The sequence below is a fragment of the Tachypleus tridentatus genome, chromosome 6 (genome assembly GCF_004210375.1).
Source record: "Tachypleus tridentatus isolate NWPU-2018 chromosome 6, ASM421037v1, whole genome shotgun sequence".
Lineage (NCBI taxonomy): Eukaryota > Metazoa > Arthropoda > Merostomata > Xiphosura > Limulidae > Tachypleus > Tachypleus tridentatus.
The window spans coordinates 33,694,606-33,718,643 of record NC_134830.1 but is presented as its reverse complement, the minus strand read 5'-3'; the positions used below and the strand labels follow the sequence as shown (position 1 = coordinate 33,718,643).

The window sequence follows — 24,038 nt, the reverse complement described above, 5'->3', positions numbered from 1 at the left end:
GATTGCTCATTATGAAGTGATAAAAGGAAATCTGCAGGCAGAACTATATATGTAAAAACGGCTCGTTTGGGTTGAGAAATTTTTCACGTAGATGAGTGAACAACGTTTTGACCTTCTTCGGTCATCGTCAGGTTCACCGAAGAAGGTCGAAACGTTGTTTACTCCTCTACGTAAAAAAAGTTTCTCAACCCAAACGAGCCGTTTTTACATATATAGTTCTCTACAAGTGGGTTTTCTCGACATCACTGCAGGCAGAACTCTCCAATGTTTACTCTACAGCACTGACTCTGGATGCTTGGACTTCAATTAATACTGAATTCTATGATAATGTTACTATACATTTTATCAATAATGAGTGGGAACTTCAAGCAGCAGTTTTAAGAACTCAGAAATATGCTGGATCACACACTGGAGAGAACATTGCAGGGAATCTTCGAGAGACTGTTGAACTTTGGCTTATTCCAGAACCTATAGTGACCACGGATAATGCTGCTAATGAGAAAAAGGCATTTGAGAAATTGTAGTAGCAGAGGCTAGGCTGCTTTTTACACAAGCCAAACCTTGTTGTGAAACATGCATTGAACTTTCCAGGACCATTTCCAAAGGGAGAGCAGTTGTGAACTATTTCCACAGAATTCCTTTAGCTGCAGAAATTTTAGAGGGGAAACAGAAATTGTGCTGCCTGCAAAAGTACAAGGACGCAGGCTGACTAAAGATGTACCAACTAGGAGGAACAGTACTCTTGACATACTTGAGTGTTCAAATGAGCAAATGCCAACACTACATGTTGCTGCATTTGCACAAAACATGATAAAAAGCAAAGATATTTGAGCAAAATTATACAGCTACGAAGAACAACAACTGGAAGAATGTCTGACTGAAATCCCAAAACCTTTCAAACAAGCTACTGAAATAGTAAGTGCTGAGAAAAAAAATCACAGTATCTAAAGTTACACCAATCATACTGAAGATCGAAGCTGCCCTAGTGCTTAAAGGAGATGACTCAAATTGTATAAAAAAGGTAAAGCAAGACATGGTGGAACAAACTGAAGAAAGAACAAAAGTTGATGAACAAATATTTACTGAGTGGCCTTCTGGAACCTGAAACAAAGGAATTTAATTTTGTTGAAAGAGCCAGAAAAGAAGAACTAAAACCTCTGTTTCTTGACAAAACACTTGAGGTGCCACTTGATGAAGGTACAGGTGATGAACCTGCCCCAGGTTTGTCCCACTTAGAAAAAGAAAATACTACTGTTGTATCTGATGATCCACCTGCCAAGAAGAGTGAGACAGAGAACTGGTTGGATTACATTATCTGCACTGGAATGGCTAAAGAAGAAGTGTCAAATGATAAACTTGCTCAAAATGAGATGGATAGATATGATGCAGAAGCAGGTAATACAAAAATAGATCCTCTAGTGTGGTGGAAGGAACGTTCTGTAATGTATCTCAAGATTAGTAACATAGCCAGGAAATATCTATGTCCCTGCAAGCAGTGTTTCATCAGAGCAAATCTTTTCTTTAAGGGAATCTTATAAATAAGAAGAGGTCCCAGTTAAAGTAAGAAAACGTGGATATGATTATTTTTCTTAATAAGAACAGAGTTAACTTCTCTACGTAAACGTTACTAGATCTATACGTCACTTTTTGTTTGATAAGACCTATAAGAGACACTAAGCTAAGATATTTGACTTTTTATTCAAATGCTCTTTTTTATTTGAAATTCTTTTCGTACGATCAGTTTATTTGATGGCAAGAAATATATAAAAACTCACTTGTTTAGTGCCGTTTTCTTTATTTCTTCATACAAAATAATTGGTTTATAATTGATCATCGGTTACTTTTAACAGTTCATTCATCAAACATGGAATACAAACCAATTTATGACCAAATGTTTAAGGCACTCGACTCGTAATCCGAGGGTCGCGGGTTCGAATCCCCGTCACACCAAACATGCTCACCATTTCAGCAGTAGGGGCGTTATAATGTGACGGTCAATCCTATTATTCGTTGGTAAAAGAATAGCCCAAGAGTTGGCGGTGGGTGATGATTATTAACTGCTTTCCCTCTAGTCTTACACTGCTAAATCAGGGACGGCTAGCGCAGATAGCCCTCGTATAGCTTTGCGCGAAACTGAAAAAACAACAAACAAACCAATTTCTAACACTACTAACATCAAATTTCTATCACTTTAATACTTGTTTACCATTTTAAAACTGTTAAAAGAACAGTTTCAATAATATATTTCTTAATAACATTCTTGTTAACGTAATCCACGCATTACGTATGTAATTTAGAATTTCTTTATAATCTAACCCTTAAACAGTTTTATTCAAACCTTTTTTATATGTAACACATTTTAAATTACCTGACGAAAGGCTTCTGCCCGAAATTTGCGATTAATAATAAAGTTTATTTTAAAAACATGTTTTAATGTTGTAGGTTCTTACATTTTATTTCATCGTGTGTGTGTGTTTTCTCATAGCAAAGCTCCATCGGGCTATTTGCTGAGTCCACCGATATATTTCAACGACTGTCAAGATTTAAAGCATTGTTTGTAGCAGCTCTTGGGCTTGGTAGTTAAGGACGCTCGACTCAAAACCTGTGGTACCCCGTTGGTACAACGATAAGTCTAATGATTTACAACGCTCAATTGAGGGGTTCGATTCCTCTTGGTGGACTCAGCAGATTGCCCGATGTGGCTTTGACGTAAGAAAACACACACACAAAATCTGCACGTCTTCAGTTCGATTCCCACCGAACATGCTCGCTTTTATACTCGCGAGAGCCTTGTATTTGACGGTCAATCCTACTTTTTATTCGTAAAAGTATAGTCTAAGAGTAGGCGGTATATTTTGTTGACTAGGTGCCTTCTTTTTAATCTATCACTTCAAAATTAAGAACCGTTAGAGTACATAGCTCTCGAATAGCATGCTCGAAATTCAAACTAAAATAAATTTAATTCCCTATTGGCATATACAGTAACTAACGTTTTTCTGGGAAGTGGGGTTGGGGAGAAAGCGCAATTTTTAAAAATGTAAACTGAATATTTTAACTTATTTAAGTTTTAGGTTGGGCTTAAATTTAAATTACGTATTATTTTATTCGTTATATTGAAACGAAACTTAATAATATTAAAGTATGTGAAAGATAAAGTAGCATAATTAATAAATGTCTCGTGTATTAGTATTAGTTAAGCCATTTAAATACATAAACTTAATGTCATTGTTGTTAGTAAAGCTGTACTTTTAAGTACATTTAAATTATTAGTTGGCTTAAAACTAAATATCACCTAGATATTGGGTTAGGTAGTATTGAACAGTTTTTTAGTATCAGTACTTAATCCGAAATTGCGTTTATTTGGATTGAACTAAATACAACTTTAAGTTACCAAAATCATTATGGTAGCAATTAACAATGCAATAATCAATAGTAACATTACGTTCTTTTAGTTTTTGTAATGTAAGTGGTACACGGTCTGCTAGTTTATAACTGAACATTTAAAGTTAAAGGTAGTAACACAACTTCTCCTTTGTAACTGTGTAAAAACTGTGGTTGTGAAAGAATTTAGTAAAGGAACTGAGCTAATTTCATCAAGTATTTCAGTTTCACTCTCTTGTTATGTTAAAGTTTGAGAAAAACTATAGTTTTTAATGAGGTTTAAATTAAAGTAAGTGCAGACGTAAAATATGTATAAAATTCTTGCTTAGTGTCAGTAATCACTTATGTTAATCATCTGCTTGTATGTTGATAATGAACATTGTGAAAGAAACAAAAAACCTTGATATTATAACAGTAAAATAAATGTTACAACTTGTTTTTGTGAGGTTATAGCATTTATCATTTGTGTTGGTTTTTTCAAATTATCTACACAAAAACATTGTAGGTATTTATAACTGAATACTTCATCTTGTAAATATAATTTTTTAACTTTTATCTTAAGGTAGCTAATCGCTTGCCAACATTGTCTGATGTAAGTGTTTTGTAGATGCTTATTTGATCTGAACAATGGCTTAACAAACCCAGTTGGTAGAGCACAAGACGTAATCTAATAAGAAGTTTCAATTGTGAAATGGAATGCACCTTAAATAAATAACCCTTTCAATAAATTTCTTTTATGTTTTCTTTCAGAGTTAAGGATGTATTTTTTTCCCTTTTGTTAAGTTTTACTATTTGCACAGCAGTCTTCAGGACCTAAGGAAAGTTCAGAAATCAAGTTCTGTACTAACTGTTTTTGTAGAAGTGGAGACAAACTCATTTTAATTCATGTTTAGTATGAAAATTCTCATTTATTTTTTTGTAGCCTTATGAATAACCTTGGCATTTTGGTTTATATTTTAAAAAAGTTTTGTTCTAAATGTATAGTTAAAAAATTATGTTTCACTCTTTTTTTTTTTTACCATGCATGTCAGATAAGAAAAGCCTAATAATTGTTATTTCAACAAATAAAATATCAAATTAATATTTAAATTACATTTTAGAAAAAAATATTCAGAAAAACCATTCAGCAACTGGTTTCTTAAGATGAAACACACAAAAAGGGTTTGTAAGTTTTGTTACATTGGAAAAAAAAAAGACAGATTCCCATTCAAATGAATACAAGTGTAAAACTTTATAATCTCAGAGTCTTCATGCCCACTGTTAATAATCAGTGTAAATGAATATGATGAAAGTCCAAGTCTAAATCAATATATTTTTTTTTTATTTGCTAATAAATTAAAGATAAGGGTCCTCAAGCTTTTTTCAGTGTGGCATCTCTTCATTTGTGAGGATGAACATTTAAGACTCCATCATTTGTCAGGTTACAGAAAATTAATTGAGAATACTGTCCTAAATCAGTTATTGGTAAAATAACACAGTTATACATATAAAGTTCATTTTTGAATTATTTCACAACTTCAAAACACAAAACATGTAGAATACTAGAAAGAAAGGGCAAGCATGGAACCTGCTAATATCATGTTAGGGCTCTCAATCTGAGGATTCATGGGTTATGTTACAGTGCTGGAAAATAGGTGATCATTACTTTAGGATTATGGATTTATTTTAAAACTGCTATGTCCCATTATTTTATCAGGTAAGAGTAGCTCCAGAATTGGTGGTGGATGTTGATTAGTATTTTTCCTTTTAGGCTATCTGTTTAAAATTAAGGATGGCTATATACAGGCAGCTCTTGTGTTGCTTTAGGTAAAAATGTGCAATGACCTAAACATAAGAAAAAGGAAAGGCTTTTTTTCTAGTACAACTAAGTAGAACAATGGTTGATAGAACCAAGCATACTGTGTGACTGTTAATATTTGTAAAAAAAACAAATTTCAAAAAGATTTACTGAATTTTTTAAACACTTACATGACCCACAGTTTGAGAATGCCTGTTGTAGATAAGTTCATGTGCAAGTTTTTAAAATTTAACTTGATTGAATTGAATGTTTTGTGGATTTTTTCCAACTACTGACATATTTAGATCAGTAGGATTTTGGTGTTTTGGCAGTTTGACAAGGATGGTCAACAAATATTTGTAAAACTACATTGTAATTATTCATTTCTTTTGTGACATGCTTGTGTCAAAATTAAAAATTTAAATGGCTTAAAATATTATGTCTCATGACAACTATAAAAATATCAGTTAATGAAAACTTTAACAGTAGTTTGTTTCCTTATTTAAAAGCAAGTACTCTCTAGTAAGTTTTAGAAAACATAAATTTATTTATACAGAACAAAAGTCAATTAATGATACATGAATTTTATATGTAGATGAAAAAGTTGACAAAATCTTGGAAGCAACAAAAAACATTTAAAGAACTAAGACACTTGACTTCAGATGTTACGAAATGTGAAAGCACTGAACAATATGGAGTGCAGTGTAATGTGTCAGGTCCTGGTCCTTTTGACAGAACTTCACTGTGCAGCACACAAAATCAGCTGACTGATGATCAAGAAAAACATGGAAGTATTGAGAAGGTTGCTGATACTCTTGAGGATGAGAAACGGAGAGATTCTCTCAGGTGTGTTATATAAGGACTGTATTACACAAAACAAACATTAATATTTTGGTAAGAGAGATTCTCTCAGGTGTGTTATGTAAGGACTGTATTACACAAAACAAACATTAATATTTTGGTAAGAGAGATTCTCTCAGGTGTGTTATGTAAGGACTGTATTACACAAAACAAACATTAATATTTTGGTATCTAAAATAGTAATGTGTTTCTAATCTGGAGGATACTTGTAATTGCATACATTAATTTAGTATGATAATCAATATTTTCTGTTAACTGTTTTGCATGTTTTTTACTGAAACTATAGTTAATCTATATGTATCATTATAATTTGGTGTGTATTATTATTAGTATTTTTTAAAAATAAATATGCTGTAAAAGTGTAAGTACATTAATTTATTTATTGAAACCATGATGTTAGATGTTTTATTTTCTTGTCTGTGTGTATGAATTATCAAATATGTATCATTTTAAGACTTGTTTTTATGTGAGTACAAGTGTAAATACAATATTTTTAGATAAAACTGATTTTACCTGGAGTGACAAGATAGGTCCACTAAATGATAGGAAATTCAGCTATGTGGTAGCTCTGAATTTTACTGAAACTGAGTTTGTGAGATTGAAATAGATTAGACACAAAAATAATCTTAATAACATAAACACATGACTACTTGGTTAGGATGCTGAGTAGTCTGTTTTAGTGGTCAGAAAACTGTTTTCTCTCCAAGCTATATCACTCAAGATTGCATACAAGTTTGAATTGGCTTGTTCGTATACTGTGCAAACTGAATTTACTTAAATAATTTGGTAATGCCAGATTTACCCAAAGTGGGCTAGCAGTATATATGTGATTGGTCATTCCAATTTAAATGTAAGGAAGGCTTTAACCTGGACAGACCAGGTGTTATGTCAAGAAAATGTGTGATAGGCAACTAGAATGAAAGCAACTTAATCACTTTCTTGATCACATTATGTAAAAACTGTGTTATCAGAATAACTGACAAATTCTGAAAAACTATATTAAAGAAAGAAAACGTATGGCATAATTATGTACCACATAATCTATCATTCAGACCTATATTAAAAAAAACAAAAACTGAAAGCAAGTGAATTCTAAATATATCACATTTTAATATTACATTCATCATTAATCTTTTGTAAGTTTCTTTACAAAATAAATGTTACAGTTACTTGTTTATTTGAAAATGACAGTCTCTTCCATCATTGAGTCTGATAACACTAACGTTTGAGGAATAAATTTACAATTGAAAATTTCAGTGGATGTAAATCTTCATGAGTTATAAACATTAATAAAATGTTGATGAATTCATTTATTATATTCTTTTTTATTAAATGTTTTTGGATAACCTTAGAACCATAACTGCAGTAAGAAACATGTGGTTTCAGAAAACCTTTGATATATATATATATATATATATACAGAACATTTGTATGGAATGACATGGCTTTTTACAAGTAAATTCTGAAAATATTTAAAAGGCTGTTTTACTGTATTAATGAAGTTAGAGAAAAACACAATTTTCATACAGAATGAACCTAATTTTTATGTCTGAGACCTTTACTTACCTTGTACATGTAGTGATTTAGTTTATGTTATCCTTTAATTCATGTAAAATGTATATTGCTAATTTCAGTTCCCTAAAAGTTCAAAGTTATATATTCAAGAGACAAATTATATTTTATTCATACATTAAAAAAAGTTTAAATTCTGGGACAGTGGTAAGTCTTTGGAATTTCACTGCTGAAATCATGTAGGAAAAACATGCATAGAATTTTTAAAAGAGTGAGGTAATTGCAGGCTTGAATGTCAGTTTGGATTTTTCAAATACCTCTGTTAAACTTTTAATGGCTTTTCATAACTACTAGCATAAAATATCCATGCTCTGTTGCATGATTCTATGGTCCCCTCATGATTCATAGAGGCCTCAATGTACCATGTTCTCCGAAATTAATTTAATTCAAGATTTGAAAGCAATTATATTAATTTTGACTTTTATGCTTTTTTTCATATTTTATCTTTTTCCACCAATACTTCATTTTCTAAGTGTTTATGTACAATTCAAGGCCTGATGGCTTTGGATTGTATGAATGTGGGAAAAATGAAAGTGTTTCAACTCTGTTGTGTTATAATCTGCTGAAATTCTTTGTTTTGTTTGATATAATTTCCCAAACTTTATTTCTCAGAACCTTTTTAGTAATCTGATGTTGTGTTCCATGGGTCTGGAAGGTTCTGATGCCTTTGACTGACTAAGAAATATTTGGTCCCACATCCTATGAAATTTATTAAATTTTACTAAAATATGCCCATTTTTTAAAGTAAGTTGGCCAGTTTTGGGAGAAATTTTTTCACCATCTTGTTCTTTTTCAACAGTATTTGGTAGAAAACTTTCACACTCATTGTTCATTCAGTAAGTGAGAATTAGAAAAAATATAATTTTTTTATATAGACCTTTCAAGAAGCAGAAATATGGGGCTTCCAGGTTAAAGGACAAAAAATTGGTCAAAGTGTTTTAAGTAAAAAAAAATCAAGGTGTACCTCCTTAAAAACTCTTAGTAGCATGCAAAGTTTCAGATCTTTAGGTTCTTTCCTGTTGAAGCTATGTTGGTTGCAAACACAGATAGGATCTGTTATTATTATAGATAAAGATTCTCCTTATTGTACATCATTCACCCTGTTACGTTTTAGTTGCAGAATTTTAGTATAAAAAATATGATGTTTTATTTGCAGCTTCTTAAAAGTTAAATATAAGGTCATGAAAATATAGAAATTGGTTTAAGAGAAGTGCTTCACATTAAAAAAAAAGGTATAAAAATATGTAATATACAGTAATACAAATAAATGTTATTTTGGAAACTGTAGAGCAAAACTTGGCCAAATGATTAGAGTAATTTCATCAAATCTTCCATAAAAAAAATATGCTCTGTTAGAGTTTCCTTTTGACAAAAAGTTTTTCCAGATTTTACTTGAAATGTACTTTCAGGAATAAGTGATTAGATTCTTACTTCCTTGAAATATGTAATATATCAGATGGAGTTTATCGAGAATGTAACAAAAACTTCTTGACATTTTCCATCTTGTCCACTCTATTTACCTTTTTACAACAATTATCATTATTTATATTCTCATTGAGAAATTTATCTCTTAAGGTTTTCTATAATGAATAACTTTTTTTACTGCATTTTCCAGGCTTAAAGAGAAAAGAAAAAACATTCATGTAGGTTTGAACAAAGAAAACCATCAACCTTCATCAACAAAGGTAATTTTGTGTAGTGCTACTTACTCTGTGCAGTGTTTTGGGAAACTGGAAATGTTTGAGTATTCTGAAAGTAGCAATACTATGGTATTCTTAGGTACAAAAGAGTTCTCTTAAGAACAATGAGATAGGTTCACAGAATAACAGGAGATTTGACTAGATATATTCTGTGGAGTAATCTTAAATTCTCTGAGTCTAATTGAATATGTGAGAAAGATTAAACACAAATCTACAGAAATACAGTGAACATATATTGTTAAAACACGAACATAGTCTGAGTACTTGCTGTAGCATGAAAAAGAGTCATTTTGACTTTAGAAATGGATCTTGCCTGTCAACGTTCTCTACACATTGTACACAAAGAAATCTTATATCAGACAGTGAAAACATTGCATTGAATGGAAAGTCAGTCTCTGCCAAAATAACTTTCACCCACATGACTGGTAATTGCCATTAGAAAATAAAAGAGGCTGTAATCTTCAGATATCAATTGATCTATCTTTAGAGGAAAGTGCTTTGCACTTCCACAAGCTAGATGCTGTTGTATTTTGTTTAGTGCTTGTCATATTAATAGGAAAGTTTTTTAGAAATAATTGCCTAAAATAATTTACAGATTATGTTCTTGGATTGAAATAAGTATTAAGTAAAATAATTATTCCTCCATGTACTTCTGATCTTTTTAAATTAATATTCAATAATTACGATTTTCTAATTAGTTATAACATTATTGACTTTATTACATACATTTTCCTTGGAATATTTACTGTTAATTACATTTTTCAAGGCTATAACAAAATATTTTGTAATGTGTTTTATATATTTATCTGTGATAGTACTCTAGGTAAAGGAAAACAAAAATTTTTGAGAATAATTAATGCAAATTATATAAGACTGTTCATATATTTATAATACACAAAACACAATTAGAAATGAAAATTTCTTATCTTGAAAATTATGTAATTATATAATTTTAATTAATGTTGTGAGTTTTGTAATTAATTTTTGGTTTAAAAGGTTTGCTTAACTCTGATTATGTATTAATTTTATGATTGGTCATTAATAGGAGATAAGTTTTAAGTTGACAAGTGAAAAGCTAGGAGTCATAAACAACAGCAGTCATGAAAATTTGCTTGGAGAATCAGTTGCTGAAGATATAATTTTGGAGCTAGCAAGAGTTGAAGAGGAATATTTTCAAGCAAACGACTCACATGTACCAGGAGTAAAAAAGAGTACAACAAAACAAGCATGCTTGTTGCAAAATTTGCTAGTAAGTGGTTGTACAAACAATTCATACCAAAAAACTACCAAGCAATTTGGAAAGTCACAAAGAAGAAAAGGTGAAAATAGTGAAATAAATGTTAATTTAAAACACAGATGAGTTTAAAACTGGTGAAAGTTCAGTTTGTAGTTCTTCTGTCATTAGTAACAATAATAATGCAAATCATGGAAATAATAAAAACAATAACTTGATTAAGATAGTTGATTTTGATAGTACAAAATTGTCTGACATCAATAAAGATCAAGAAAATTTAGCTTTAGAACCAGTAAATATGGTAAAGAGCATAAACAAAGAACTCTCCTATCCTTCTGGAAAAGAAAATACAGACAGTGCTGTTCTAACTGTGAAAAAACATGTTGTCTCTACTAAAGATGGTGTCTGTAATGCTGGAGATAAACGTTTTGGTGTTAGCTCTTTAGGAATTCAGAAAGAACAACAGACCTTAGAAGACCAGTCTGAAGAAAAAAATAATCTTAATGAAACAAACAGAATGGAAGAAAAGAATGAAGGTAGGTGTGAAAATATTAATAATGTTGCTTTAAAAATGTTTATATGAATGACATATTTCCATTAATTAAAATTAAAAAGTTGTATTGCTATATATGAGTATTTATATTATTTAAATTTTATTTTACATCTGGACTTTGTGTATCAGGTTTATTATTTGTTACTTTGTCTTGTTTACTGGTTGGTTTCATGAAAAACGAAGAAATTGTGTCTGCTTTATTTCTTATAGATTATCAGGGGTGGCCAAACATGCTTAATGTAAGAGCCACATATGATAAACTTTAGATGTTTGAGAGCTGCAAGATATGAACAAATATTACACCTGCATTTTTATTGTTATGTGCACATTTTGTTACATAAATTTTATATAACTATTAACAAATACATGTATGTAATATTTATTCATGTATGTAGTTTTTAAACTGTTAATTTGTATTAGTTTTAATAATCACAAAATACACACACACACATATTTTCCAAATGTTTTCAAAATCCTGGCTGATTATTGTTTTAACTTCATTGAGCGTATTTAATACGATAATGAACTACAGAAACATCTAAGAAAAATGTGCAAATTTGCATTTCATTAATATTAAATGAGACTGCCAAAAATAAAAATAAAAGGGGTAAAAACATATTTTTTAATGATATTTATTTGTCTTAGTAAATATCTGGTCAAAACGTGGAGGAAAATACGTAAAACAATAAAATTAGAGTTATTTTAATCAGATACACCTTACAAAATTTTAGTCTTATCATAATATTTTTCTGACACAAACAAACATTGATACAATTATCAGGCTATTTACTGTTAGTAGAGGTCTTGTGAGTTCCTATCTTGATTGTGAGTCATTGAAATTCTGGCTGATTTGTTGTCAAGGCTGTATGATTTAGCTCCGTCAGGTGTTGATTTGTCAGGATTGCACGATGTTTCAACTTCACAAGATTCATTACAGTGATTCACAGCAGTATGTTTTGTTGAAAATTGTGATGAGTTGCACACTGGTTTCCTTCAGTTCAGGATATTTTATTTATGGAACTTGGTTTCAATATCAGGGAATGTATTTACTCTCCTTTTGAGATTGGGAAAGTAACTGAATTTATAAACAACATGTCTCTTTTAAAAAGTCTTATTTTATTCTGAAGGCTGAAAATTGAGTAAGATCAGAAACAATCTTATCCTTCCCCTGGAGTGCCAAGTTGATAGTTTGTGGATGATTCATTATATCAGTAAGGAACATTAGATCTTGCATCCGTTCATCATTTCCCAGTTGAGGATAGAATCTTTTCTTCAAGAAAAGTAAAAATAGGCTCCAACAGATCCACAATCCTATTTAAGACATTGCTGGTTAACAGCCACTTCACAATGCAGTAGAAAGAGACATCACTTAGTTTATCTTCAAGCTCCATTTCTTTAATAAAATTTTTGAACTGTCAGTGGGTCTTCCCATTTAGGCATATGAAATTGACAATTTCTAGCACAAATTACATAACATCTTCATACTTGAAGTATCTGGCTGTCAGGTGTTCATGATGAATAATGCAACAAACAGGTAGAAACTCTGGGAAGCTGGGATCACTTTTCATAAGTGCAATTAATCCTGCATTTTTCCCCACCATTGCAAGTGCTCCATCTATTGCAACAATAGTAAGTTATGGCTCTGTTAAGCACATTTTTAATGTGAACACCACGAGTTGTTTCTTTTAGTGCCACTAAGTCCAACATCTATTCTTTCACAGTTACATCAGAGGAAACATAATGTCATCAAGGGCAAAGCTGAATGTAAAGAAATTCTTTAAATCATTTTGCATTTTGTCTGCAACATTAGCACTGATCTGGGAGATACGTCTTTCTGTAGTATGGGGCGACACTGGTGTTTGTGCTATTAGTTGTTGAAGTTTTGTGTTATTTGTATCTAACACTGTAACAACTTCAGCTGTATTCTTCTTAACAAATTCACCATCTGAATATGGGAATTCAGCATAAGCAAAATTGCAAGCCATGCTCACTAAAACTAACGTTGTCAGAACTGGCTTGTACGATAACTGATTCTCCAGCACAATTCCTCTGTAATCCTTGGTGATCCAAAATGTCTTCAATCCATGACTCAAATATAGCATTAAAATTAGGATTTAACCTCTTAAATATATTTACTAACCATGAACATTAAACTTACATTCTAATCCAGTGGACTCTTAGGTTATGTCTGGTAAATAATTATAAAGCTTGAAAATTTTTATTTACCTTTTATATTAATTTCGATGCCAAAAGGAGCCAACATATTTTTGCAAGTTGCACATTATATGTCATAGAGCTGCAGTTTGGTCACCCCTGGATTATACTCTGTTGTTTTATTTGGTCATATAATTCTTTAATGCAGTGTATTTATTTAGTCAGTAACTAGTCTATTGTAAACGTTTGTAAATCATCTGTACATATTCAACTCCAGAATGCAAATTATGCAGGTTTTCAGATTTTTCATGGAAATGGACTTTTTTGAAACCAGGAGTACAGAGAGAGGTCAAGTTTCTCAAAAAACATGCACACACAATACCTAAACAATTATGTTATTTGTTCACTAAAATTATAACAAAAACACAAAATACATAGAATACAAATTTTTCTCAAAACCATAGAAAAGGTACATGTTTTGAGAATTTTTTTTCAATGTAAGTAGTGTACAACTACAGTTTTCATTTACTAGTTTAAGTATAGTAACACTTGGTTTGTTATGTCCAATAACATACATTAGAAAAGCAACCACTGACAAGATTTTGATCAGGCAGAAGGGCCTGATCTTGGTTTGCATGAAAATTACTTTATAAATTAATCATACACTTTTAGTTATGTTAATTTCTTTGATTAATTATGTTTGAAATGTTTATAAGACTATAGAGAGTTGGGTATTTTACAGGAAAATGGTTTTGAATACATAATTAGTTAGTCCTTTGACAACCATACCTGAACTATATTTGGAACTACATGTTTTCTTTGGTTGGCATTATGTAGTTAGCATGATACCACTGAAAACTAGTTACTTTTGGAAAGCATATTTAACAGCCTTTTTTGATACAAAATATTCTTATACCAAATTATTAAGAAATGTGAATATCAAGGATGTAGAATTTCCAAGACTGAAATATTCCTTGTACTTAATGACATTGGAAAAATAGGATGGAGCTTCAGGATCATCTAGAAAGATACTTGCTACAAGTAATATTCCAACCATTGTAAGCATAGTGTGACATCTTGAGAGAGATGAGGATCCACAAATACACAGTTCAGTGATAAAACCTGCCATTTACCACAGAAAACAATGTGCAGTTTCATCAAGAAGGGTATCCATCTGGAGAGGTGACAGAAACTGCTTCTGCAACGTATTTATTCAGCCATCACATACTTCAAGCAGGTGTAAAATGAAATGTTTATTCATGGTCTTTCATAGAAAGACATACCTGTCAAGTTACCAGATGCAGTGCTTATAGATTTCTGTGATATTGAACTATTGAAATGGATGCTGGAAGACCATTTTTTTCATACAGAAGATGACTTATGGAAAGCATGAAGAAAGAAGAGGTGTGCTATAGATGTGACAACTTTATGTAAATTTTCCAATGGAAACTTTTCAGCAAGTATTTTCTGAAGATGTCAGGCTGTTAGAGCATGACCAGACATGCAAACATTGAAACTGAAAGTATCCATCTGCCAAAACACCAAAATTTTTAGCATAACATTCTCAACTTCTGTAGTTTTGAAACTTTTAGATAGGCTTAATTAGGTTTTTGGCTGTGCAACAGTTTTGGGTAAAATTAAATTATGTACTCTGAACTTCACAGCTAATTATTATCTTGTATTATGTCTGATAATCTCCTCGAACTGTAGGTGTTATCTTTTTTTTTTTTTTAGCTATTTAAGTCAATGTGGTGTGCTTTAAGATTTCAGTAGTAATCTTCTCATAATTAGTGTAGAAAGTCTTTTTTCAGGAAATGTAGTTATAAGTTTTAGTAGTAACTGGGAATCTTTGGTAGGTTAGCAGTAAGTTTATGGACTTACAATGCTAACATCTGTGGCACATTTTCTTATGGTAGTCATAATGTAATTAACTTATTATGTAGCTTTCTGCTAATAAAAACAGCAATTAAATAACAAGGATTGGGAGTTACTGTTTGTGAGCCATTGTTTATCAGTTTTGTATAATCTCTGTGAAAATATATATATATTAACATAGCAGAAATTACAGTTTTTATCAACAGTGTTTTATTGTAGACTAAATTTACTAAATTTTTGGGAATATATTAGTTATTCACTTTAAACTTTTTGGAAGATTGAAAACTATATGCCAGTGTGTTAGATAAACAAATCCTGGTAATTATGATCTCTAATTATCATACCCAGATGTAAAGCCTAAAGTTAAAATCTGTAATGAATATAATCTTTAAGCTCAAGAAACTTATGGATGTCTTAATTGGATAAAAGCATCTGTTTAGTGAATATAATTTTAGATTCAAATAATGCCAGACTCAGTTTTCATTTAAGAAAAATAATTCTTTACATACTTTTTGTACTCCTAAAATTTTGATAAATGTAAACACACATATAAAAAATCTACTCTTACTAAAATGAGTAGCAATATATTTATTTGAAGCTCTATAAGCCAATGGGAATAGTCCAAAAATCATGCAAAACTCTAACCATTGAAACAAAAATGGATTTGCAGCATTTGAAATGTAATTTAGTCAGCTAAAGCATGTGCTTGGTAAGCAGTGTCAATTTCAGTCTACCCAGTTTCAGTTTTCACATCTTCAGAGAAGATAGTAATCTCAAACTTTACTTTTTGTTTTCATACTTTATGATTTCTTAACAAATTTAATGTACAATTATATGCGTATTTATTTTCAAAAAAGTATTAGTTATTACTTATTGAAGATGATATCACAAATTTACCTTTTTTCTTGGGCAATGCCTATAGCTGTAAAAGGTGAAGTGCATCATCAGAAACATACAAAATAATAGTAGAAAAATCTAAGTGTAGCAAACACTCACTTTTTGTAAATAATATTGCATTGAATGCTGGATTGATACTCAGTTAATGTGTGTTTGAACCAGGTTTTTCTTAGGCTATTCCATTGTTTTCATATAATAAGTAAGTCTTTGTTGCCTAAGTAAACTTCTGTGTTTTTGATGCAGGTTAATCACGGAGTGTCCAGAAATGTGTGTTAGGGGCCAGTGATATTTGATTAATATTGAAATAAAACTTAGGTTTAAATAACATACGTCTTTTCAGTTGTATCACTTACCTGGTTATGCATAAGTTATTATACCAGTATACATTAATTTAAAAATTATCAATGTTTTTTTTGCCAAACCAAAAAATGTGTGGTATATATCCTGTACTTTTGGTGTTTCTTCATCCTAGAAATTTCAGTGAGTTTCATCCCTTTGTTTGAGCTTGTTTGTATGTATTCTGAACATATAATATGTGACAGGTCTCTATTTGTAACTTACCTTACCTTTGGTCTGGTGTGTCATGGAGCACTTTTTTCAGTCCTTTAAAAAAAATTACTTAAGATGCTTATCACCCTTCTGTTCTTAGGAACATTTCTTAGTGAATGACCTCTTTAGTTGCTGTTATGACAGTTGTGTTTTATATAATATTAAATGAAGGAAATATACTTAGGTATTATCTAAATAAATAATTTTTCATTGGTATATAGCATACTATAAGTACAATAAATATGATTTATTATGTGTTTGCTTATAGGTGTTCAGTTATCTGTGTTCAGTACTGACAAGTGCCAGATGTCTTCCTGGGGCTTACCAGACAGCATTATGAAAGCTTATCAACAGAAAGGGATTGATACCATGTTTCCATGGCAAGTAGAATGCCTTCTACAAGGGGAGGTGTTGCATGGTGGGAACTTAGTGTACTCAGCCCCCACAAGTGCAGGCAAGACTTTAGTAGCAGAGATTCTCATGTTGAAAAAAGTCTTGGAAAGCAAGAAAAAAGCAATAATGATCTTGCCATTTGTCTCTGTAGCTAGAGAGAAGATGTTTTACTTTCAGGTAAGTGATAAGTATTTATAAATATGTGTCTTTCCATATTCATTAAAGCATAATTTATTTTCCAGAAAAGAAGTCAGAGGAACAGGTCATAAGTGTCAAGTTGAATACAGAAAATTAATGGTCCAATATATTATAAAAATATTATTTATTTTAGTTTATCTACACCATATTCTAATGTTTTCTTAATTATTTGTGCCAAGTTCAGTCCAGTAATTACAGTGCCATATTGTGTATCTGAGGTACTTGAATTTGCTATCTGTTAGTGCCAAAGAAAATTGTGCTCTATACTTAGTGGGTGTGTGTACGTTATAAGGGTTACAGCCAAATTCCACTATTGGATTAGAGTGGTCTCAAAGTGGCAGTGGATAGCTTTGGCTAGTTGCCTTTCCTTTAACCTGTCACTTCTAAATATTAGGGGTGGAGAGTGGAGGTTGTCTCTGAATAGCTTTGTGACAAATTTCAGCAAGTAAAAAGAATTAATTATTCAATACTTTGTTTAAAGTGTTAGAAGGCAACTGTAATATCACAAAAACACCATCTTTACTACTTATTGTGTTTTATTTTCATACTTGTATATCATGTAGCTTTACAGTGATATTTGTAGTATAGATTATAATGTATTTATAAAAGAAACTTTGATGTTGATGTAGAAATATATTAATTTAAATTGTGCATAATTATATGAACTGCAATGAAATATTAAACATCAAGAACTAATGCCATTTTCAATTCCACCAATTTAAACAATTGCACACACTCAACTGAAAATAAATCTTTTTTAACCATTATTACTCTCAAAATTCAAGACATTTATTAATTATTTTTAATTATATATATGTGTGTGTGTGTTTTACTCATTTCTGGGCTACAGAACTACACTTTGCTTTTATTCAAGTAGTATACAGTGTGTTAACATGTTTTACAAGGTGAAAGTGAAGTAAGAAAGCACTTCTAACACAGAACTTGAAAAAAAATAACATATTGTTTTTAATATTATATTTATTAAATGTAATATTGTTGAAAACAGGCTATTTTTCTCAAGTTTTGTTTGATAGATTTTAAAATACAACTCTTATCAATTAACTTCAGGTCTGTCAAAAAATATGCTGCCTCTACTTAATAAATTGTTTATGTTTTATCTGTGATGAACCAGCTCATCCTGATGAAATGTGTACTTGTAGTAATAACTTAAAACCATTTTATGGTATTAAGTAATTTTTTAATTAGATTTAGCTTGGTCATATAGTGCACATGATGTATTTGCTTTAATGTAAATACCATCACAAAACTTTACTCCAACAACTAGTAAGTCACATTATCTTGAAAAAAATTTCAGAGTTCAAATCTGGAGAGCAAAAAAGTCGTTAACTAGCAAGTTGCTTGTTGAGTGTTTCAAGGCATCATTTCTGATGCCAGTTGTAGAGCTGCCTCAAACTGTTAAACATGTGCCACTTTTCACCAGTATTATTTATAGCTAATACACACACATCAGAAGTAAATAAGGTGTGATTTCTTTCAGAGGGCAGCTTTTTGTGTGTGTTTTACGTTATTTATGATTTAATATATAATTAGTTAAAACATATTTTCACTGATGATAACTGTATTATTATTTCATCATTATATTTGTGCTGTTTATAAAAATGATGCATGCTAATTGGGAATATTTTTATATTTTTACTATATTATTTGCTGCAATTGACATGTGGTATAAAGTGCATGGCTGTAGCAGTCTATATGTGTGTGCGTACGTGCGTAAAATCAATTCTCTGTTCATAATGCTCCCTTTGTCAGTAACATTCAACTCTGTTGGTAACATTAAAATTGGCTTGGTGGTTTGCATCTAGTTCAAATTCCAGATGGGTGGGAATTTGTAATATTTTAATTATTAACTGATCATGTTTAGAGAAAGATATTACAATATTTGTAAAAACAGAGTAACTTAATACTTTACATTGGGGATTTGAATTTTCCTAATATTTGATTACAGAGCTTGGGTGTCACGGTGGTTATAATGCTCAACTATCATGTGAAAGTCTCAAGCTCAAATTTTAGTTTGGATTGCATATTAATAATTGTTTTTTTATATCTTTTTTATTATAATATTTACAAGCTATATAAATATTTAAAAAAATACAAATATGAGTAATTTAAATAAGTAGTAAATGATATATTTCATTGCAAAATATGGTGCTGCAGTGCATTATTATTGATGAATTTGACCTTTGTTGAGAGATTTTTGAATATTTAGACAAAACTTATTAGCAATTTTAAAGCTTTTGCCCTTTTCAATAACATTCATTGCCTTTACCATCACAATTAATAAATCGCAGAGTAAGACATTTGCTGATGTAGGAGTATTTATTCGAGAACCATCTTTTCACGTTTCAATCTGTAAGACTTCATCAAAAGCAAGATTTAAACATGACATAAAAATATACACAATTCAAAATTATAATCAAGGACAACTTACAGGAGACAAATACACATAAAATATGTTGTTTTTATGAAATACTATAAAAGAAATGTACATTCTCCCTATATATATTGTTACTACAATATAATTAATTTTTAGAAAATGTTCATAAAGTATTCTTTGATAGATTGTTTAAGCAGAGTATTCATTATGAAACTTCGTAGAATGGATGGCAACTGCCTGTTGTGGAGACACAAGTGTAGAGGACAACATTTCGAAAGTCTTCCTCCTTTCATCTTCAAGTCAGTGTGTGTGTATTTCTTGGTAGGTATTTGGGTTAAATTATTATTTCTTTCCCTTCGGGGAACGAAAAATAACCCGGGGCAGTCAGAAATATTTTGTTTCTCTTCACCCCACATGTGGCTGGAGTTAATTAAGCACATAATTTGGAACTTGTTTACTGAATTAGAGTAACACTTATTTTCTAAACTAGAGTGGTGGTAGCAAATTACTTTATGTTAACAGATTTGTTGTGTCTTTGAGAAGTGATGGCCGAAGCTGCGAAAAAGGGTCAGCGAGTCAGAATGCGAGTGAAGAGTCAGATGAGAAGTTTGGCCCACACTTTCTTGAAGATAGCTGGATGTAGATTTGGTTAAAGTTGAAAGACAGTGTGTGTGTAGGTGCTGATGGTCTTTTATAGTGTCCTAGTGGATTGTGGAGAGAGTGTTGTGATTGGTTGGATTTTCACTGTTTCTGGTTGTAGGAGAGTTTTCCTGCAGATTCAACCAATGGCAGCCACAGGTTACTCACTTGCAATCTGGAATCTCTGTTAAGTGAAGGTTTAATAGTGTTAATATAAAATGATTCGTTGATTTTTATTGTCTTCCAGAATTTGTCTGTGTTGATGATTCTAGTTTTTTCTCCCAGTTTATTCTGTGTCCAGTTGACGTGGCATGCTTTGCAATGGCTGAATTTTGTGTTTTCATGAGTCTTGTACTAACTTTATGTTCTTTTATTCTAGTTGTGAGTTTTCTTCCTGTTTCTCCAATGTATGTATCGTTGCGGGAACACAGAATTTCACAGATGACATTTTTGATATTTTCTTTGGTAGGTCGCTGTTTGTTTTTTACCAGAATGGACCTTAAGGTATTGTAGGATCTCCACCAGACTTCTTTGATGAAATTTTTGGCTATGTGTTTGAGTTTTTCACTGAAATGTTGTAGGTATGGTAGGTAAATGGTGGTAGTGGTGGTGAATTTCTGATTTTTTCTTTCTGTCATGGTCTTCTTCAAGGAGGTTTTGATGAAGCAGGAGGTATAATCATTCTGTTTAAAACTCTCTATGTTCTTTTGGTGTTCTGCTTCAATGGATTTCTTATTGCAAATGTTTTCTGCTCTCTTGTTTAGGCATTGGATTATACCACATTTTATCGAGGTTGGATGATAGAACTGGAAGTGTATTTATCTGTCTGTGTGGGTGGGTTTTCTGTATGCAGTTGTTATTTGTCTTGCTTGTTTACTGATGAGTATGTCAACAAATGATAGACTGTTTTATTCCTCTATTTCCATAGTGAAATGGATTTTTTTGTTTATGGAATTATTCTTTTGTTTATGGAATTGAGATGTTCTAAGAAGGCTGGTAAGTTTTCATGACCATGGGGCCAAATAACGAAGGTGTTGTCGACGTAATGTCTGTAGAAACTTGGTTTTATTGGTGTTGACGAAATGGCTCTTTCTTTAAAGTCTTCTATTTATTTAGAATTAATTTTCAGAAGAATAATGCTTAAGCATTTTCTGTCATATGGTGGGCAGTTAGGTAGTATACATGTATATATTTTTTTGCAACCAGGAATGTAATACATATATACAATGTATGGAGAATTTATTGCCTTTAAAGTACTGTATGAACAAAGATTTCTGCTGCATGTAGGTGTAATGTTTTAACTGTAAAATGTTTTAGTTTACTTAAAATGGATGAATGATATAAATCAAGCAGTGACTGTTTAGAATAAGCAAAAATGATTACTCCTAAGTATACAGCTGAACATTTCAGCCATGTATTATAAATAAGTCATACATATAATACAATTAAGCATGCATACCTAACACCACTACATCTCTAATGAATCTCTTCTCAATGCATATCATGTTGGAAAAATGTTTTTTCTATGGATTATGCAGATATACTTATTGAGATAGGTTTTTTTTTTTAAGAAATAATGGTAACAACTAATCTTTTTGCACTGACAGCAATGTATGTGTTAGAATTTCCAACACTGCATTGGGCATTAACTTTTCTCTAAGCCAATGCAGTATGTATGTCAAATTCTTATTTATTATTGATAGTTAAGTATAATGTGTGTATCACATGCATCTTGGAAAGTTGTTTTTATTCTTAAATGACTGTTCAAGCATTATAAATTTTTAGTAAATTATTAAAACAATATGGGTGATTCTTATCTAGCCATATAAGTATTTGTCAAGTCAAGATCACTGAACATATATAGAAATGTCTAGTCACAAGGAAAAAGGTATTTGGTTTATGACCAATTTGTATTTTCTGCCCTGTAAATATCTTTTAAGACTAGCTGAGTTTTTGAGACATAAATGCTAAATAAGCCAGTCTTTCTTTCACAAAAATTTAAAAGATAGTTATCTATTTCTTATTGAGATTTAAAATTCCAATATCAGTTTTATTTTACATATATTTGGAGGTTTGAAGTTGAATTCCTATCAAAGAATTTCAATTTTAAAATAAATATTTCCTGTATTAGAAAAAAAGTGAGGCAAATTTATGTTCTTGTTAGTAGGCAGAATCTCTACTTTATTTATTCCATAACTATGTTACTTTGAAGTTAAGCATATAAATGTATTTGCTCCTACTTATTTAATTAGATCATACATAAATGTGTATTGTACAATACTAAAAGTGAATAGATATTTTTTTTGTATATTATATTTCAGTATGTATAACATTATATTAATCTACTCTCTCAGAGTATGTTTCAGGAAGAAGGAGTTAGGGTTGATGGCTATATGGGAAACCATGACCCACCAGGTGGATTTAAGAGCATTGATATAGCAGTTTGCACCATTGAAAAAGCCAACAGTCTGGTTAATCGGCTAATTGAAGAGGGAAAACTTGATCAGCTAGGTACGTAAAAATATGTCTGTTTCAATTGCAGTAGAATATTTGTTTTGAGTAAACTTCAGTGATTGAGTATTGGTTAAATAGATAAAATACGAGTTCATACAGTGTGGATAGCATCTGAATGAAAGTTACAAAGAAAGGAGTATAAAAATTGCAAAAAAAACGTATTTATTTTTATCATTGGTACTGACAGAATCATATATACTCTTCAAAAAAAGGAATGCAAAAGGCAAAATTTGAGACATATTGTTAACAAGTTTATTCTGGGTAGTTCTGTATGACATGTGTGAAACTTTGTACATTCACTGCTGAACATCCAAAGTCTGCAAAGGCGAAGTCCACGCTCACTAGTTGACGTTTAACGTCACTCAGCGTCAATAATGAGTATGCCCCCCGTTAGCATCAATAACTGCTTGGCATCTCCTGCCCGTGGAACCGATGAGATGACGAATCACATCCTGTGGAATGGCTGTCCACTCAGCCTGCAAAGCTGCTGCAAGCTGAGGTAGAGTCTGCGGTTGAGGTTGTCGCCGTCGCAGACGTCGGTCCAACTCGTCCCAAAGATGTTCGATGGGGTTTAAATCTGGTGATCTGGAGGGCCAGGGAAGAACGTTGATGTTGTGGTGTCTCAAGAAGACAGTGGTGAGTCGGGCTGTGTGAGGACGGGGCATTGTCATGTTGAAAAACGTCGTTGACGTTCACCATGATGGGCTACACATGGGGCCTAAGAATCTCGTCAACAGTTGCGTATGGTCTGATTGGATCTCCTACGCAGCCCTGGTATGGTTGAGGCAGTAGACATTGCAGTGTTGTTCCTATCCCAAAGGTGACGTAACCGGATGTAGCAATCTTGTGCGGGCGTGGTCACACGAGGTCTGCCAGATCGTGGATGGTCACAAGTCGATCCATGTTGTTGGTGACAATTCCATAGCCTTGTGATGGTGCTTGGGTGGACATTCACAGCTCTGGCAACATCTGATCGAGATTCGCTTGCTTCCAAGCGACCAATGGCATTGTTGCGTTGTGCTTCAGTCAGTCTTGGTGTAACTGTATTGCGTATCGGTGGCTTAACACTGAGCTATGGAAATTGAGAACCCGTCACTTTTATAGGGATTTTGCATATGTTGCACTTGCAGAACATGCAGATCTCTCAAACAAATTTATTGAACACGAATGCGTTTTGGCGAAAATTCTGATGTTTTTCTCCGTTTTCAATGTGCACAACTTTTATTGTCATTTTGGTCTGACAATTAGTGCCTTAACACGTGTAACATCACATACTCTGAGCTTGTAACGTTATTACATATATTTCTCTTTAAAATAACAAAAATATCCCTTTTGTGTTTGTTTTT

The 24,038-nt window shown here is 31.6% G+C and overlaps 2 protein-coding genes across 2 annotated transcripts in view; both read left to right on the top strand.

Moving 5' to 3' along the window:
• The first annotated feature begins 1,067 nt into the window (after positions 1-1,067).
• LOC143251579 (uncharacterized) lies at positions 1,068-10,755 on the top strand. The gene is made up of 4 exons (XM_076502851.1): positions 1,068-1,439; positions 5,754-6,004; positions 9,207-9,276; positions 10,337-10,755. Exons 1-4 carry the CDS (start codon positions 1,068-1,070, stop codon positions 10,649-10,651), a joined length of 1,008 nt encoding a protein of 335 aa, XP_076358966.1. The 3' UTR covers positions 10,652-10,755.
• Positions 10,691-24,038, top strand: part of LOC143251578 (DNA polymerase theta-like) — a 104,084-nt gene continuing 90,736 nt past the window's right edge. The window contains exons 1-3 of the mRNA XM_076502850.1: positions 10,691-11,061; positions 16,822-17,123; positions 22,533-22,689. Coding sequence (XP_076358965.1) covers positions 10,824-11,061; positions 16,822-17,123; positions 22,533-22,689 — 697 coding nt within the window. The 5' untranslated portion in view covers positions 10,691-10,823. The remainder of the gene's footprint in view (positions 11,062-16,821; positions 17,124-22,532; positions 22,690-24,038) is intronic.